An 18,852-nucleotide genomic window follows, 5' to 3' on the forward strand; every position below is an offset into this window, starting at 1 on the left:
TTTCCATAGTTTGTCCTGACTTCTAGATATTTGTCCTTAGTCATCTTCTTGACTAATATTTAGAGGGAGAGGGTAGGATTCTGAGGGATCCTCTTGCTCTGTTCCATATTAGGATTTTAATATCAAGTTTGTTAAAAAGATGATACGGTTTGGGAACAACTCAGCCTTTTGCAAACATAAATTTACTTATCAGTCCTACAAAATACACCAAAATTATTTCCAAGAGCATGCTTAAATGTTAATTAGATAATTATGGTATTCTTTTCTTCGTGATATAATTCAAAAAAAAATCACAAGAAGTTAGGTGTTATGCTTTGGTGATAACTTATGTTTTGTGCCTCTCAGCTATAGAACTATGATTCTGAAGAACTAAGAGGTAAATCTTATACTTTAATACTAATTATCCCCATATGGTGAATAACTGCCTGGCTTATAGGTACCCTTTCTTCTCTGCCAGCGAGTTAACATAAGGTGTTTGTATGTGTCCTTTAAAATCTTGCCCTAGGTTCTGCTTTGTCTACTTCATTTCTATCTGTTCACTAAGATTTAGTTCTTCAGAATACCTCGTCCTGGCATGAGAGCAGTGAGATTAGTGTTCATAGTCACTGCTCTTGCTTAATATGCATTAAGAAATTTAAATATGTTCATGTCCTTTCACTTCATTTTTAGGAATGTAGCCTAAGGAAAATGCACATGTAGAAATATATACACTTATCTCTGGGCGGTGGAAATTATGAAATTATTTTGTTTCTCATTCTTACCACATTTCTTCAGTGCTCATCTACTTTTCTTCTTCCTTTTCCTCCTTCTTTTTCTTTTCTCTCTTTCTTCCCAGTACTTTGTTGCATTATTTCCTTTAGTATTAAGATGATGTATGGAGACAGAGAGTTTATGGGAAATCTCTGTATTTTCTTAATTTTGTTGTGATGCTAAAATTGTTCTTAAAAAGAAAGTCTATTTTATAATAAAAATAAGCAACTAAATAGTATGAGACTTTAAAGAAGAGGCTTAGTTTTTATAGGGATAACATTTGATTCATAGTAGGAACTCAATAAATATTTGTCGAATCATTTTATTGCTTTGACTAAGCACAAGTTCCTCTTTGTATGAGAAGGTAGGCTCTTTGTATTTTAAGCCTATCTCCTACCACATTAGAATCAGGGAAACAATTGAAGTATCTAAGAAAATAAAAAGTTTTTGGATAAGTGAAATGTTTCAGATATTAAAAGTGTTTTTAAATTAAAAAGGCTTTTTTATACCTTTCATTTATATGAAAGATTCTTAAAAATCTTATTTGACATTTGTTTTAAAATTTCCTTCCTGAATTATAGGAACTGCATCATATTAAATGTTGTTATTGTTATTAATTGGAGGTGATTTAAATATCCTAAATGCTAAAGGCTAGGAAGTGTATTGCTCCTTAATGTATTTGTGCTGTGTAGATGTAGTAAGTTGTTTCTTTCTTTTTCAGCAATATATGTCACAACTTAATTCCTGTAGATATTTTTTTAAAGTGTGCTCTTACCCAGAGATCTTTCTTATTGCTAAGAAATTCAGTCTTTCTTGTTTAATTATTTGAATCGCCTTTGTGCATCAAATGTCATGTTTTATCTTGTAAATTATCACAGGATCCAGGATGGTTTTGCCTACATTCACTTTTTTCCACCGCATGGATTGAAGTTATTTAAATATGTTTTCTTTTTCCTGTAGTGGTCCCCCCTGGAAGTCCTGGCCCCATTACTCGGCATGGGTCCTATGACAGTTTAGCTTCTGACCATAGTGGACAGGAAGATGAAGAATGGCTTTCTCAGGTAAAACTCCGAAATGTTTGGCCTATTAGAGTGAAAGAAAACAGAAATCCATTGTCTGTTTCTATTCTTGAACTTTAAACATTATTTTCCTTAGAAGAAAATCGACAGAATCGGGAACTCTTTAGAATTCCTAATAATTGATCAATTGTCTTTCCATATGAAAAATTTCTCATAGATACTGCTGTAGGAATACATACACCCATATTGTATACACACACGTGTGTACATTAGCTTTCACACAGAGGGCATAAAATACGCCTGTCTTTCCAGTAATCCATTTATATTCTTTAGGACCTTGGATTTTAGATAGACGCTTTGGGTTAAAATAAGAATTGACCTTATTAAAACAGTGAAAGCATTCAATAATCTTTGAGATTTGTTTTATGGAGACAACATTTTCTGAAGATTGGGCCCATACTTTTATTAGGAAAGTTCATCTTTCTAATCTGCACAAGTCTTGCTTGTGCCTGACTGGGTGTCTTTTCCTAAGCTAATGTAATGCTACTTCTAGTCATTTCTGAACCAGTCCTGGAGCAGCTTCAACTGATCCTTCTTCCCCTTGCCAGGTGAAGCTGTCTTCGTCTCAAGAGCTTTGAAATAAAAGTTAACTTGGGCAGATTTCAAAATGATGAGATTATAAATGACTTCATTACAAATGCTGTTATGTCTGTTTCAAGTCTGACATCATTTGGTGAAGTTAATGACTGTCTCAGATTACCAATCCAGTGGCTTTTCCTCAGACAGGTGCCTCAGTGGAGGCTGGGTGCAGTTTCATTGCTTTCTCAAGGAGGGTAGCCTGAAGCACTAAAGGGAGTGTGGACACTGGAGAACCAAATTGTTTCTGGGTGACACATTTCATCGCACCTAAAATACTCACAGGAAGCTCCTCAAAGGACGGTCAGTGCTTCAGGTCCTGGCACATGGAAGAACATCCTTTCTTGAGGATACCACAATAAAAAAAAAAAAAAAAAAAAAGCTGGCAAAGAAACCACTGTCCTTCACTTCAACTTTTCAATTAGAAAAAGGGGTAATGTGTGCTGTCAGTGTGAAAGTATATACAATATGTTTGTACTGCACACAACAGGAGAGTGAATAGGAACATCTGGCCATCGCCTCAGTGAAATTGCACAGGCATCTGTTTACCTCTCGGCTCTGTGACACTGATGGTTTTGAGCTTAAAATACCCAGAATGCTGTATCTGTGGCCTAATTTACATTGCTGAATACAACTACTTGAATCAGAAATCACTGTCCTAAATCTGAGCAGTTTTCTTTCTGTGATTAGTGGGAATGTGAATATTGTTCCAAGACCACGATCCTTTTTTTTGCCCATTAGGACTTGCAAACACAGAGCTGCACTCTGTGAACCTTTTCAGTTATGCTTTGTTCAGAATTAATCACCGCAATCAGAGAAATGTGATTAAATATAAAAGAACTCAGGGCAAAAAGAAGGCTCATGGGAAGTCAGTTCCATAAAGTACGTACACAGACGTGAATGTAACAGTTCCAAGACATTGAGAAATAGATTTTTACCAGAGGTTCCCATATTTAGCCACTCATTCACGTTGTTCATATGTAAAATCGTATAATATGTTTGTTTTCAAATTTTACCCAGTGTGTTTTACTCTCTACTTTGTCTTTAAAATGTTCAGTGTAATATTGGCAACATTCCCTCCCCTCTCCATAGAACATAAAATTCATAAAGCATTTTGGACTTACTGTTCGGCTGCCCTTAAAATACCTGTGTCAATGTTCATGGTAGTTGAGAAAACACTGTAAATAAGTAATAGTATTTTGAAGACGTATCTGGTTTGAGAGAAAATATGCAGTATCCTCTTCGTTTGAAAGTGGAAAGAAACTGGGCTTTGGGTGTTTAAAATTATTTCAGATGGTTTCTTTTACTTGAATGGTTCCAGAATAACTTCAAGTTTGTCATGAACTTGATCCTCAGTGAAGGAATTACTTTTAATTTGTGGATTTATAGGCGTAGTATTCAGTGCATGCCCACAGAGTGGTAAGTACTGTCTAGAATGAAGGAAAAACATAGTCCCTAGGGAGCTGACACTAGTTATATGAGGCAGGAAACTGGTCTTTTTATTCTTATGTGATTTTTGTATTGTATGTGTGTGGGTTGTGTGTGTGTATTTACACACACACATGCACACATACACACTTATAATGAATTTTTTGTTTACTTTTGTGAAAACCTGTAGGCTGTGATATTGCCTTTTGATTGTGGATGCCCCGTTCCTCTCCCCACTTGGTTAAGATGGGCTTCTTGGAGAATGCGGGTGTTCAGAGACAGGATGGGGGGGGATCATGAAACTCTCAAAAGGAGATCATAACACATTTAAATCATGGTTCTTAATCTGTTTCAGGTAGAAATTGTAACACACACTGGACCCCACAGGCGTCTCTGGATGGGTCCACAGTTCCAGTTCAAAACCATCCATCCCTCAGGCCAAACCACAGTCATATCATCCAGTTCATCTGTGTTGCAGTCTCATGGTCCAAGTGATACTCCACAGCCCCTTTTGGATTTTGATACAGATGATCTTGATCTCAATAGTCTCAGGTAAGAAATAAGAACTAGGGAGTCATTTGGCTGGATTAATATGTTCATTTGTAATGAGCATCTAAGGTAATATTCACATTTTCGGCACAGTATCGTGTTGCTGAATATATGCACTGTAAGTTGTAAGTCATTATTATCGCTGGGGATCTTATGTGGGATCCTTGCACAAATAAATATTTGTGTTTCAGATTGTATTTCCCTGTATCTAATATTCAATACACTTCTTAAAACCATCTTATGTTGTGGTGCCTTACTCATGTTTCTAACTGCTTAAAGTCTTGTGGTATTCTCCTTCCCTGATCTTTCTGATGTTTCATCTTTCAACTAAACTACATCTTTCCTAATCCTGCATATTAATTCTTTAGGCTTTAAAAAGATTTTGGACGAGAAAGTGTCGATATAAATTTACCTATAGTTTATCATCTATCTATATATACTTTTGTTCATCAAAGATATTCTTCACTTGTAAGAGTCATAATACAAGGTTTACACAGTATGCTTTTATTATTATTATTATTATTTTTTTAAATATAGCTGAGAACTTTTTGACTTTTGCAGTTCAGTTTGCTTAGCAGTTTAATTTGTTAAACCAAGACTGACGCATTTAGGTACAACAGGCAATGAAGGGCTCAGTCTAATGTAATATAATTTCCCTTTCCTTGTCTTCTTTTTATTTTTTTTATTAAACTTATTGGGTTGACATTGGTTAATAAAATTATATAGGTTTCAAGTGTACAATTCAGTAATACATCATATGTATATTGCATTGTGTGTTTACCACCTATATTTAAATTTCCTGCTGTCTTTGTCTTCTCTTTAGAAGAAGTTCTAGAATATCTTTATTTGAATCTAAAATAGCCCTCTGACCTTTTTCTTGCATCTTTTTTTAAAAAATGTGGAAAAATGTATCCTGAACAGATGTTGGAAATATTTTTTTATCTACCTCTTTGTCAACATCGATAAAAAATCTTCATAACAAAGCAGAAGCTGTTGCAGGGGTGGATTAGGCCAACATGTTTCTTCTTTAACAATAATTTCTATAATTGAACATGTCTCCTTTAACACCTTTTTTAGTGTTTTAATTTTTTGCTTAATTTGCTTTGTCTTTTTTATTTCTTTCATACTGTTGCTTCCCCCCCCCCACCTCTCCCCTAGCATATTTTCTTCCCCTTTCTAGAAATTTCCCCAGGATGACACACAATAATGACAAGACAGTGAGTGCTAGACCAATTTTCACAGGTACCAATTGTAAAATATGGTCTAGCTTAGACAGTGAATCCATTTTCAGGAAGTCAAGTTTAGTCAGCCTTCAACTTAGTGATTCAGTGTGTAGTCATTTATATCTATAACACATTTGGTTACTTAGATGTTAATAGGTGGTGACCCATAAGTCTGTATTTATTCTCTTCACTGACCTGCTCACAAGGCACAAATTTTTGTTGTTTGTTTCTGATGATTGTTACCCACTGCCATGATAACACTCTGTCCCTTTTTTTTGAGGAATATCTCTAGCTCCCTATATACAGCTCTTGGTTTCGTGACTGCCTCTGGCTTTCTTAGTTAACTGCAGACATAGTCCTTATCTAAGAGCTATCTAACTTAATTCTTTGAACAATGCTATATGCCTGAAATCCTTCCAGAATTTTCTTCAGGGATTTTCATTTTTTTTTACACTAAACAGCTCTCACTGTTTGTTGTTTAAATGACTTTAAATTCTTTATGTTTGATTAGAATATTGTTATGTTTATTGGACACATATAAACTTTAGAAACCTTCATATTGGGTCACAGATTTATAAATTTCTTTTGATTGCACTTGCAATTTATATAATATTTTTGAGTCCCTAATTTCCTTTTTCTAAATTTATTTATTCAATTAGAGTTGACATTCAGTATTATATTAGTTTCAGGTGTGCAGCATAGTAGTTACACATTTATATAATTTACGAAGTGATCCATCTGATTAGTCTAGTGCCCACCTGGCATTATATACAGTTATTGCAATATTATTGACTATATTCCCTACGCTGTACTTTACATCCCCAAGACTATTTCATACCTACCAATTTGTACTTCTTAATTCTTTCATCTTTTTCACCCATCCCCTGAACCACCATCCCATCCAGCAACCATCAGTTTGTTCTCTGTATCTATGAGTCTATTACTGTTTTGTTTCTTCGTTTATTTTGTTCCGTAGATTTCACATATAAATGAGGTCATATGGTATTTGACTTGTTTCACTTAGCATAATACCTTTCAGGTCTATTGTTTTGTCATAAATGGTAAGGTTTCATTCTTTTTTGTAGTCAAGTAATATAAATATGCCATTGTATATATGTACCATATATTCTTTATCTAATCATTATAATTCGTATTTACAATTTGAGCGTGTAAGCCCTTGATTAAGACCTCAATCCCAATTAGAACACAGTTTTGATGGGAAATTTAGGTTTGTCTTATGTCACTTATAAATGTCCTGTATAGTACCATTTTCAGCCCAGCGCCTGATTAAAAATCCAAATATTTATATTCTCTTCATTCCTGTTGCTGTCACCCTGTCCCAGCTCCTCACCTCTGTTTCTTAAACATTTCTTTAAGCTTATGCACAATGGCAATATGGTTGTTGGCCTGACTTCCTCTTATAAATTGTGAAGGATTAGTTCAGAGGTTTTTTTAGCCGAACTGACCTAGGACCCTGTCCTGTACCCCATAAGATATTACTATGAATTATTTGTTGCTATGATAGTCTGCCACCCTGTATGCTAGTGAAAACAGGGAACAGGCAGGCATGGTGTTGACTCTCATATCCATCAGGGAACCAGGCATGGCTTAACCTCATTGTAGCTCCCTAATGTAAAAAGGTCAATGACCTGAGAAATAGATAATGTAAAATAAGTCTTCATAATGTAATATGAAGTCTAGTTTTGCCCTCCAGATTAGCTTCTGAGACATTGGTTACATTTAATTTTTTCAGCTAGTCCATTGCTACTTCTCTCAACCTCTCGCTTCCCACCCCCTCCTCTTCCTCCCCCCCACCCACACACACATGATTTTTTGTTTTTTGGTAAAAACACTTAAGATCCCTTTTAGCAAATTTCAGTTATATAATACAGTATTCACGACTGTAGTCACCAGCTTATATATTATATTCTCAGTCCTTGTTCACGTTATTTTAATTGCTACATAATTCACATAAACTTCCCTGTATAATTCAGTTGTTTTTAACACATTCAGCGTCCCCACCATCTAATTCCAGAACACTTCCATCACCCCTACCAGTTTGTTTTATTTTTGTCTTTGTCTTTTTTTATGGAAAAATTTTAAGCATAAAAACATATGTAAAGTTAAAGAGAGTAATAGAATAAACCCCCATGTCTCTGTCACCCATCTTTAACAATTTTTGGCCAGTCTTGTTTTCATCTGTAGCCCCATATATACCTCACCTAAAACTGAATTATTCAGAAACTCCAATATAAATTGAATTAATAATTGGAAATTTATTAACTCATATAATCTGTTTAGACCAAGAGAGATTTTACCTTGGCTTACTGACCATATCTAACAGACTAGCTTCTTGTTTCTCTGAAGAACCAGAAAATCATCTTTTGCATAAATTAAAATAAACTGCTTCTCTTTTCTCCGTGGCCCAAATTACCTTAGGCCTGCCCATCCCAGAGCTAAGTGATCTCCGCCATGAGATGATGGGATTTCCATGACTGGTTTAGAAAAATAAGCTGGGGTGAACAAATATTGGGTAGTAATATTGTCCACTATAGCAGTGATCGGTATTTGTATATCAACATTTCCAACTTCTAGCACTAGATCAAATGCATTGTCCTTATGCCTCCCTCTCATTTCTTTCTTTCATTTAAAAAATACACATACATTTACGCTGTACTTTCCATAACTAGTCTTTTCTACCATCTATACTTGACATTTCAGGCTCCCATAGTCTGTCCCACGATGCTTATCAACCTCTTATCTTCCACCAGAGTCCACTATGAACTCTATGCTTCAGCCAAATCATGCTCCTCAAGGCACACTGCACTTGTCATGTTCAGTCAATAATTCAAGGGTTTGCCTGTTCAGTGCTGAAAGTGCACTTCTTGCTCCTCTGCATATAAAACATATCTAATTAGTGTACACAGATGCAATTCCTGTTACAGTTCCACAAAATCTTCTCGATCTGCTGTAGACCATTCATTCATTCCTCCATTTCCTCATTCAGAGCTTTTATTACTTCATTCATGTTCACATGTTAGTTTTCTTTTGCATTCGTCATGAATATTAATGTGCTATATTACATATCCGCACATAGACCCTGTATTTCATCTTTTGTTTCTGCTTGTTGCTAGAATACTGATGCATGATTAATATTCAGCAAATACTTATTGAAAAAACAAATTACCAAAATGCATGCATATGTTGTTATAACAAGGTTTTATTCCTCTATATTCTTTGGGACTTTCAGATCTTTTAGTCCTGCAGATATTTTAATGTGAGTAATATTAATCTAATACAGCTGGAAATAGACTCTTGGCATTTGTAGATTTACTATTTGTAAGCAACTTGAAATTGTATGTAGTAAATTGCAGTTTTGCTGAGACTCTAATTGATTTTTACATGCTAATTGGTAATTTTATGGCAGTAACTCAATTAGGTAGTAGTGATCTTAGCTAAACCCCTGGCAGTCATATCCCAACACAGCTTTGTTATCCTACTCTTGTTGTTATATATAAAGTAACTATCATTGAGGATTTTAAGGGAGTTACTAAAAAATTTGTATCTTGTATTGCTGCCTTTCATGGAAGGCGTTGCTAGCTAAGGCACTATCATGAATTAGAGGATTTTCAAAATTCTTCATGTTTGTTTCTTGCAAATGCCAAAGGTTTCAGTATAAAGTATTTTGTTTCTCATTCTTCTTAATTTATTTCTTTTAAATTAATATCGGCTTTTCAATCCGTTACTTAAAATCAGTTGAATAACATACAAAGAGAAGAAGAGATTGGAGCGTAGAGAATGTTTGCAGTACTTTAGACTTGTGCAAGAATTAGGGACTGCAGTTCCCCTGTTTGTCTTATTTTAGAATGAATGGTTCTTTAATGGATTGAGCTACTCCAGCATTTCTGATTTAAGGTCTGTTGTAGCCAGTGACAGTTTTGATGCCAGTAACATATGTGAATTAAATTAAATTGCATTACAGGATCCAGCCGGTCCGCTCTGACCCAGTCAGCATGCCAGGGTCATCCCGTCCAGTCTCTGATCGAAGGGGACTTTCTACCGTGATTGATGCTGCCTCAGGTAGAAAAACACCTCCAAAATGCTTATTGGGTAGTTTTGTGCCTTTTTAATTTCTTTTCTCGCACAATATAAAAAATTATATATTTTTCTGCCACCTTTTGTTTGTTTAGTTTTGTTTTATTTGTGGATTGTGTGTGTGTTTGTGTATGTGTGTAAACAGTACTGTGCCTACTTTTGTTGCTAAACAATGCCACGCATTTAAATATTGTTCAGGTTGGTGAATGATGCCGTGGAGTTGGCACTTGATTAAGTGTAATGAACACAGTATTGAACGCTACAGCGTTGATGACTGCTTTGCCTTTGATCTCTCAAATGTAGAGAAGCAACCTTGACAGAGAACGTAAATACAATATATGGATTCAATTTTCTCAACCTGTTGAGTATCAAAGTGCCTGATCTGTGGAAATAGAGAGTCCAAATGCTATGGCTTAAATGATTTTATTATTGAAAGCATAAAGTTTAGAAATTCATTAACTTAACTCTAGTCTATCTATCATAGTTATTAACTCCCCATTCTTGGAACCAAGCCATGAATATGTATCATTAGTGCCTCAAAGTAGATCTCTGTTTTTGTAGGTGATAGTTTCTACATTTGTATTGTAAAAACAGTTATCTGCCAGTCCTGCCAAATAATAGAACTGTTTGTAATAATTTTTTTCATCTCTACAGTGATAACGAATATAATGACAGTGATGCTTTATATTATGACACAACTGTGAAGCATCTGAAGATAGTATAGAGCAGGATTTCATATAAAAAAAAAGTTTCTTACAAGTAGAATTATTAAATACTTGGCAGTTGAGTCAGAGAGGATTTTAATCTATAGCAATTTCAAAATCCCTAGAGACTGCTGATTTGATTGAGGCTTAAACTGTGAAAGAAAATGGAAACAAACACAAAACTGATTTGTGAAGGTCACTTTTAAAAGACCAAAGCTTCTGTTTCTGATTCTATCTCTAGATGGATTTTGAAGTTTGAAAGTTAATGGTCTTTGTATATTTTCTTAGCTTTCTTCTTCTTCTTCCTCTTTTTTGTCTGTGGAAGGCATCTTGTGTCTGATTGAGCTGTCCACATCCAGGGCTATGCCTTCATTTTTAATGTAGACTCTTACTTTAGAGGACTCATACTTGTCCCTCTGCTTTAACTTGGCAACACATGGTTGTCCCCTGGAAACAGGCACAGAAATGTGCCAAGTCTCTATTCTTGCTTCCCTGCATTGAATGAGATATTGAGATAGGTGACTTAAACAATAAATCTTCCTGATAGTTTCACTCTGAGAACGCCAACAGATCCTGCTCATCTGGAATTATCATTTACAATTGAGAATCCTGGAAATGTTGCATTTTAACTTAAAGTATTTCATTCAAGATTATAGCCTTTGTTGTTGTTTTTGTTTTAACATTCTTAAACTGCCATGTTATTAATATTTTAGAGTCAAGTGACTAGCTACCAGTCAAGTGAAATGCATGTCACTAAAGCAGTTACCGTATATGTTATTAAAAATTGCCACATTCAATGCCGTAGTCTGCAGTAATACTCCATGTTTATCGTGTAGCACTATCTCAGTTTTAGTACTCTGTAAAGTTGTCTTGCCACAGAGAGGAACATCAGTGAACTATTACAACCATAGTTTTGTTTAACTCTGTTGCAGAAGAGTTTTGAAGTTGGTGTTTGAATAAGGAATTAGATCTTTGCCTTTGACTTGCTTTCGTTTCCATCAGAGACAGATCGTAGGAATTTCTAGGATACTGTCCTGCTCTGAGCCTCTGCCTGAAAGCACCAATCTTTTGAGTAGAGAAAGAACTTCTTGGTGACAAAATTGTTATTTTTCTAGGACTGTTTTTATTCCAAAAAACCATAGTTCCTTCTGAAAGACAGCCAGAACAATGAAATGTGTGTGCTGCTTTCTCTAAATTAGAGCTAAAGAAACCCCATAGATGAAGAACCAGACTTTTAAGAATATTCCTCTGCTTCTCAAATGGTTTGGACCCCTCTTGTTCCATGTATTTTTTTGAGCAAAAAAATGTTTTGTTGGGGAAACTTTGTCTGTTTTATCTGATAGGACCACTGATGTAACAGACTTACTTTTCTATTGATATGTAACATGATGGAGGCTAAATGGTTTGGATTCTTTATGAAAAGAAATTTATGGGAAAATTCTGTTTTTGGATTCTTCTATTAAAAAGAGTCTAATAAATGTTTGTAATTGCTCCTGAACCAGGAAGTGCTTCTTTGATTATGGCCCAGGCATTGGAGTCAGCTGCATGTTATGAATATACTTATTTGGAGTTTCGATTGCTTTTACTTAGAGAGCTGACCAATGTGGCACCTCCTCTGATGAGGCTTCATTGCTTTTGTCTTACCTTCAAGCAATTTATATGACTAAATATAACATCTTTTTATTGTTCCTGTGGCACATTTCATAGTGACAACTCCTGCTCTGTCTTTCTAAACTAGTGGTGATATAATTATTTTTCATGCAATTACTTTTCAAAGCTATAGAATTTAAAAATTTATTGTGGTATGATTAAATCTTTTGACAATTGTAACAGTTTTCAAAGTGAAAATATTTTATTTAAACCTTGGGCGTGCATGTTGTGTTTTGATATCTATGTGTTAATCTGGCAATGTTGTTCTGTTGAAACTAAAAGATCAGTAGAGAGTTGTGCTGCTTTTTCCAAGAAATTTTTTTTTCACAATTTCTTGATCATTTAGTGTATCTGTGCTTCATTCTTTCACATAGAACACATTTCTTAAAATGTGTTTTTTATTTATTGACTTAGGTGATTTAGGTATGGCATAAATTTTATACCTTGAGATACCTATGAACTAGCTTTTTGCATCTCTATATAAATCAGGGTATTTTAGACTCAGAAGATGTGTAGCTGCTTTATCAGTAGGTGTTATTCCCATAACATGTTTCATCTGCTCGTTGGTTATTCAAAAGACATTATCATACTTAAGATTTCGAATTAGGTAATTGAACTTTGTTGACTAAGGAGAAGAACATAATGGAAATATGGACTTTATTGGATTTTTACCCTTACATACAAGCAACCGAGAAAAAAATGGGATTTGAAGGAACTGCACCATTTTTCCTGTGTTCATCTAATTAACATCAATGTCTCTGAATTATAGACAGTATTTCTATCCAAAGCACTGCATGAATTACTTATCTTTTTTTTCCCCTCCATACATTCTTTTTGAATAGGTGTCTAAGAATTTCTTCCCATCATTTGTCCCTTACAACATGTATCCCTCTTTTGATAAAGGTGTAGGACTTCTGAAGACAGCTGTCAGTGTCTTTTCTAACTTTGTTTCCCACATTGGTGACTCATGTTCTTGTTCCAAGACTTGAAGCCTGTGCCTGTTGGATAACTCAATAGCAACTGTAGTTGCTTTTGAGTTACCCCCACAAAGAACCTAGAAAGATCTGGTTTATCCTAAATTTGTTTGTATTGGTTTGTAGTTTGAACTAGAGAAATTGATGTTTACCAAGAAAGAACTCAAAAAACAACTGAGATTTAAAGACAAACTCATGCCTGGCTCATAGGAAGAGCAGACATCTTTGTCAAACTCTACTAAAGTAAACATTTTTTAGAGAAAAGCGTTAGAAGTGGTGGGAGCGACATTTATATACATTCCTAAGGAAGGTAACAGTAGGAGAAAGAAAATTGTGACAGATAAGTAAAATGAGTTTCTATACTTTTAGAGCAGGCTTTGGTACATAATGTATTTAGTGTGTTACAGCAAGCATCTCAATAAATAGCGACAGAGTTGCAGAATTGGTATTCGTTGCTGTTCTTGACTCAAGAGAAATATTATTTTTGCTGTACAAATTTCATCATGGTATCTTAAAGCCATCAGAGACACAAGAGATGCTGGTGGTAAGAGGCAAAGAGATTTGTAAGAAACATCTTTCAGTCTATCATGATGAGGTCACTTCGCTCCATGATTCTAAATCTATAGCTGAGTGACAGAAGCCATGACGTTATAATCATAGTCTTGAACTTTTGCTGAAACAGGTCATGTTTAACTACCTATTCATTCTGCTGCATTTGTAAAAGAATTTAAGATTTCCTATGCAAAAATCGATTTCACCTTTTTGGGCAGGGATGTGTTCAAATTATTGCCTAAAGTAGTTCTCAAATATAAAGGATATAAAGTTCTTTAGAAATATTGAAATATTTCTTTGAATAAATTATGCGGTTTTCATTTAATAGAGTTCCAGATAGTCTTTGTAATTATAAGGTGTCGAAAACTGCAGGCATTCTTGTACCTTGGGTATTCAAAGCCTATGCGGGATCAGTAAGAGGATTATGGATGAGGGTGAAATTAAAAGAAGGCTTAGTCCTGACCTGTGAACAGTCCCTCAGAGGGGGAAAAAGGAGGTCAGTAATTTTATTTTGACACTATTTATACATGAAACAGTTAGTAAATAATCAAACTCATATTAATCTTGGCTTTTTTTTTGTTAGAAATGAGGAAGTTTATTGACTATTTCATCTCTCATCTAATAAACACCTACTGTCTATGTAGAATTAAAAATAAGTTTTAGCCATTAAGAACATAGGGAAAAGACCTGATTTGCCCATCAGAAAAGTGCTGGCCACATCTCTCTCCTGATTTAAATATTCCTCTCATTCTTGTTTCTAATATTTATAGGATGTTAGAAGATGAAATTCAAGTTAACAATGTGGAAAAATTTAGCTCAGCACAATTAAGAAACAAATGATTGCCCCACTTGAAGATGAAGAAACTGTAAACAGAAGTAGAAGAAGCTGTTGGGAAAGTTTTTTCTGATGACACATTGCTTCTTTGAATAAATCTTTGTGTCAACTAAAACCTTGCCTTTGCTTTCTCTATTGCAAGCACCAAGTCCTTGACATGACTTTAAGTCTTTCCTAAGCATTTTGAGGAGGAATTGATGGAATTCTCCCCACTGTTGATACACCACATATTTACATGGGACTTTTTGGGCAAAAGACCCAAGTTTTCTTTTTTGTACCTTTATTACTACATTTTTAGTACAAGGCTGGACTGTTTATGTAGTCTGTTGCCTGAGACTGTGGTGGCAGAGGGACAATATTGGGGGCAGTATTAGCATTTGTTTAAGTCTGAACCGGGAATTCCATTTGTCTTAGTGACATTAGTGTCAAACTGTTAGTGCCACACTATTTTAAATTGTGTCCAAGAGCCTGAGAGGCTTATGCTTATAGGTGTCATCTATAAGCTTAGAAACAAACAAAAGAGCCTCTCTCCATTGAATATGGAAGCCCAGTGAGCAATTAAAAAGCAGCCTGAGACCTCACCCGGGCAACTAGTCAGAACCAGAGCTCACAATATTCCCCTGGATATTGTTGAAAACTGTCAGAGAAAAGCTAAAGCAAATAATCAAAGTGAAAATAATTAGACCCAGGAAAAGCCTTGTTTTGGAAGCCGAGTGTAGTGGAAAGAATAGTGACCAGTATCCTTTGAATCTTTGATTCCAGTCTCAGCTCTGCCTTTAACTACCTGCTTGGCAAACTGCTTCAAAACCCAAGGCTTTCTTCCATAAAATGAGGGAATTGAAGTAGGTTATTTCCAAATTCCCTTCCAACTTGAAAACTTCATAAATTTGTACTTCGGATCACCTTTGAAGAATTTTTTAAACAATGTAATTTACATGTAGCAAAAATATGTGTATCTTAATCATACAGCTTGATGAAGTTTTACACCCGCATAATCACCACTCAGATCAAAATTAGAAAATATCTATCATTCCAGAAAGATCTCTATGCCCTCTTCCAGTCAGTACTACCTTTGACCTAGAGATTACCATCCTGACTTTGATCATTATACATTAGCTTTATCTGTATTAAACTTCATGTAAATGAAATCATTCTCTACCTACTCTTTTTGTGTCGGGCTTTTTTTACTCAACTTAATGTTTTTGAACTTCATCCATGTGTTACATGTGTCGCTATCACTAGTTCTTTTTTTTTTTTTTTTTTTTTTTTTTTTTTAGCATCGTAGTACACTACAAATATAACACAGTTTGTGTGTCCATTATACTGTTGTTTTCAGTTTTGGGCTTATTATGAATAAAGCTGCTTTAAACTTTCCTGTACAAGTCTTTTTTTCTTTTCTTTCTTTCTTTCTTTTTTTTTTTTGACATAATACATTTATCTCTTTTGGACATATACCTAGGACTGGAACAATTGTCTCACAAGGTAGGCACGTATTTAATTTTATAAGGAGCTGTCAAGAAAGAATTCCAAAACTATACTATTTTTCATTCTTAATAGCAATCTATGAGCCATTCTAGTGATTATAAACTATGGTTTTAATTTGCTTTTCTCTGATAAATACTGATATTGAGCACCTTGATATACTTACTGGTCATTCGGATGTCTTCTTTTGTAATGAACTTAAAAGTCTTTTACCATTTTTTATCGGGTCTATTGTCTTTATTGAATTTCAGAGGCATTTAAAGTATTATGGATGTAGGTCTTTGTCATATTTTGCAAATATTTTCTTTCAGTTTATTGCATTTTCACTTACTTATTGGTGTTTTTGACAGCAGAAGTCCAGTTTTTCCATTGTTTTTCCTTTTATGTTTAGCACACAAAAAATGTCCCTTTCTCCCTATCTTGAAGTGATACTTTTCTCTAGTAATTGTATAGTTTTGGCCTTTGCATTTAGGTCTGTGATCCTTTTCAAATGATTTTTTATTATGTATGATATAAAGTAAGGATCAATGCTGAGTTTCTTTCATACAGATAGATATCCAGTTGCTCCAGCACTATTTATCAGAAAGATATGCCTTTCCCCCAGTGAATTTCATTAATGTCTTTAAAAAATATATTTTCCTGGGATTCTCTGTTCTGTTTCATTGATATATGTTTTGTAAGTTTAGTAAGTTTCTATGTCTAACAGTTTACTGTCACTACTTTTGTTTATCATGTGTATCTTGGCTATTCTAGGCTCCTTACATCTCCATGCACACATATAGACAAACAAGTGGTTCTCGGTGTGGTCCACAAACCTCTGGAAGTCCCCAAGGTACTTTCAAGGTCCCTGTGAATGAAAATTATTTTAATAATAATACGAAGCCATTATTTGCCTTTTAAAAAATACTGTGTTCACCTTTAGTACAGATGGTAAAGAAGCAATGGTAGATAAAACTGGTGGCACCTTAGCATAGTAAAAACAGAGGCACCAAACTGTGCTTGTAGCCAATGCTACTCACTCACAGGTTTTTTTTTTTAAAGCTATAATTCTTAAGAATGTCTTTTATACGGTAAAAATCAATAATTTTAATAAATTATAAAATTTTTTAAAAATTGAAATTTAACAAATTACCTTTATTAAATTTTGATGATTGTGTACTTCTTTTAAACATTCTTTGTGTCACCACGGAATTAATGCATAATAGCTTTCCTGAGGAAGTGCACTTGTATGTTCCTTGCGAATTGACCTAGCAACTGTTTTCATGGAATATTATTTTACTTCAAAGAACAACTGACAAATTATGTTTATTCAGACATAGGTATTTGGCTGAAATTTTCTCAAAAATAATCAAAGTAAGCCTGTCCCTTCAAATATTACCAGTGAGAAAATTCTAGTCTTCAATTGAAAACTAGAAATTCGGAAACCTTGTGTTCACATGTATCTATAGGCTCCCAATATTTAAAGATATTTTGATAAGATATGTGGTGATATTAACTAGTGTGATGTTTTTATATTGTGTGATAAAATAAATCAAAATTTGGAAAAGCTGCAGTATTTTCCAAATGACCAATTTTTTGATATTGCAGAACTGTGTATGGGCAATAGACTTGTTCCAAGGGTAAGGTAGAAAAAAAGGATTTTTAATACAACAGAGTACAAAGTTAATTGATATGGCTTTAGATATGACTGCAACAAACTTGTCAGGTGTCATATCAAAGAATATCCCCAGAATCAAAAAAGGCTCAGAATCTGAATATGTTCCATCCTTTTCCAATTATATTGTGTGAGTGAGGCCAACTTGTCTTTACATACTTAAACTAAACAACAAATCACAACAAATTGAATGCATAAGCTGATATGAGAATCTACGTGTTGTCTATTATAAAGTTTGTCCTCCCAAAAGTAAAAATAATCACTCTTCTCATTATGTTTTAGTTTGGAACTTTTAAATAAAAATCTCATTTATTTTAATACATGAAGAGTTTCTTATTGCTGTTTTTTAATGAGCTAATTGATAAATGTTTTCAGTGTTGATAGATAAGAGCACATAAACCAAAGCTCTTGGAGTGCTCAATTTTTAAGAGCACATAGGGGTCTTGATTCAAAAAAATGTTGGAAACCACTGATGTATATGCCCTCACGCACATACACAGATACATTAAATATATATATATATATATATATATATATATATATATATATATAAGTTTAGATGAGATTTGAATGTGATTCCATTGAATCTGTTGATCAAATTTGGGAGAATTGACATCTTATAAATATTGACTCATATAATATGTGAGCCTTTTATAGTTATCCATTTATTTAGACTTCTTTAATTTCTCCTCATATTTGTTAGGTTTCAATGTAGAAGTATTATACATATTTTGTAAAATTTATTTCAATTATTTGCTGTTGTGATGCTAATATAGTGTATTTTATTTCATTTTTCATTTTTTTATAGAATACAGTAATTTTTTTGTTTGTTAAACTAGTATCCAGAAACCTTTCTAAATTCATGTATTAATTCTAGTAGATTTCTTTGAATTTCTACTCTGCAATCATGTTATCTGCAAATAAAGATGGTTTTATTTCTTTCCAATCTTCATACCCTTTCTTTCTTTTTCACCTTCTTATACTTGTTAGACCTCCAATACAGTGTTGAATAGAAATGATGATATTGAACATTCTTGTCTTCTTGATTTCAGAGGGAAGTGTTTAATATTTCATTATTAACTATAATGTTAGATTTACTTTTATTCATTGAAAACCTACATTCATATATTGTATCATTATTATATTGGAATACTTACTTCCTTATATTGAATGAGGAAAAGATGGACAATATCCGTAAAAGAACCAAACTGACATTCTAAAACTGAAAAATATAATATCTTAAATAATTTATTAAATAGGCTTAACAACTGACTGAATGCAGTAGAGGAAAGGATCAGATA

General features: G+C 34.0%; 1 protein-coding gene across 10 annotated transcripts in view; it reads left to right on the forward strand.

Moving 5' to 3' along the window:
• The window catches only part of BCAS3 (BCAS3 microtubule associated cell migration factor), a 508,191-nt gene that overhangs the window by 255,318 nt on the left and 234,021 nt on the right, over positions 1-18,852 (forward strand). For 9 of the 10 annotated variants that reach the window (XM_016143369.2, XM_036222219.1, XM_016143368.2 and 6 more), the window contains 3 exons: positions 1,711-1,811; positions 4,189-4,385; positions 9,588-9,685. In XM_016143369.2, coding sequence (XP_015998855.1) covers positions 1,711-1,811; positions 4,189-4,385; positions 9,588-9,685 — 396 coding nt within the window. Of the gene's footprint in view, positions 1-1,710; positions 1,812-4,188; positions 4,386-9,587; positions 9,686-14,350; positions 18,061-18,852 lie in introns of those variants that run through there. The other variant, XM_016143372.2, reaches the window with a different exon arrangement.

The sequence above is a fragment of the Rousettus aegyptiacus genome, unplaced genomic scaffold (assembly GCF_014176215.1).
Source record: "Rousettus aegyptiacus isolate mRouAeg1 unplaced genomic scaffold, mRouAeg1.p scaffold_m13_p_6, whole genome shotgun sequence".
In the NCBI taxonomy this organism is placed as follows: Eukaryota; Metazoa; Chordata; class Mammalia; order Chiroptera; family Pteropodidae; genus Rousettus; species Rousettus aegyptiacus.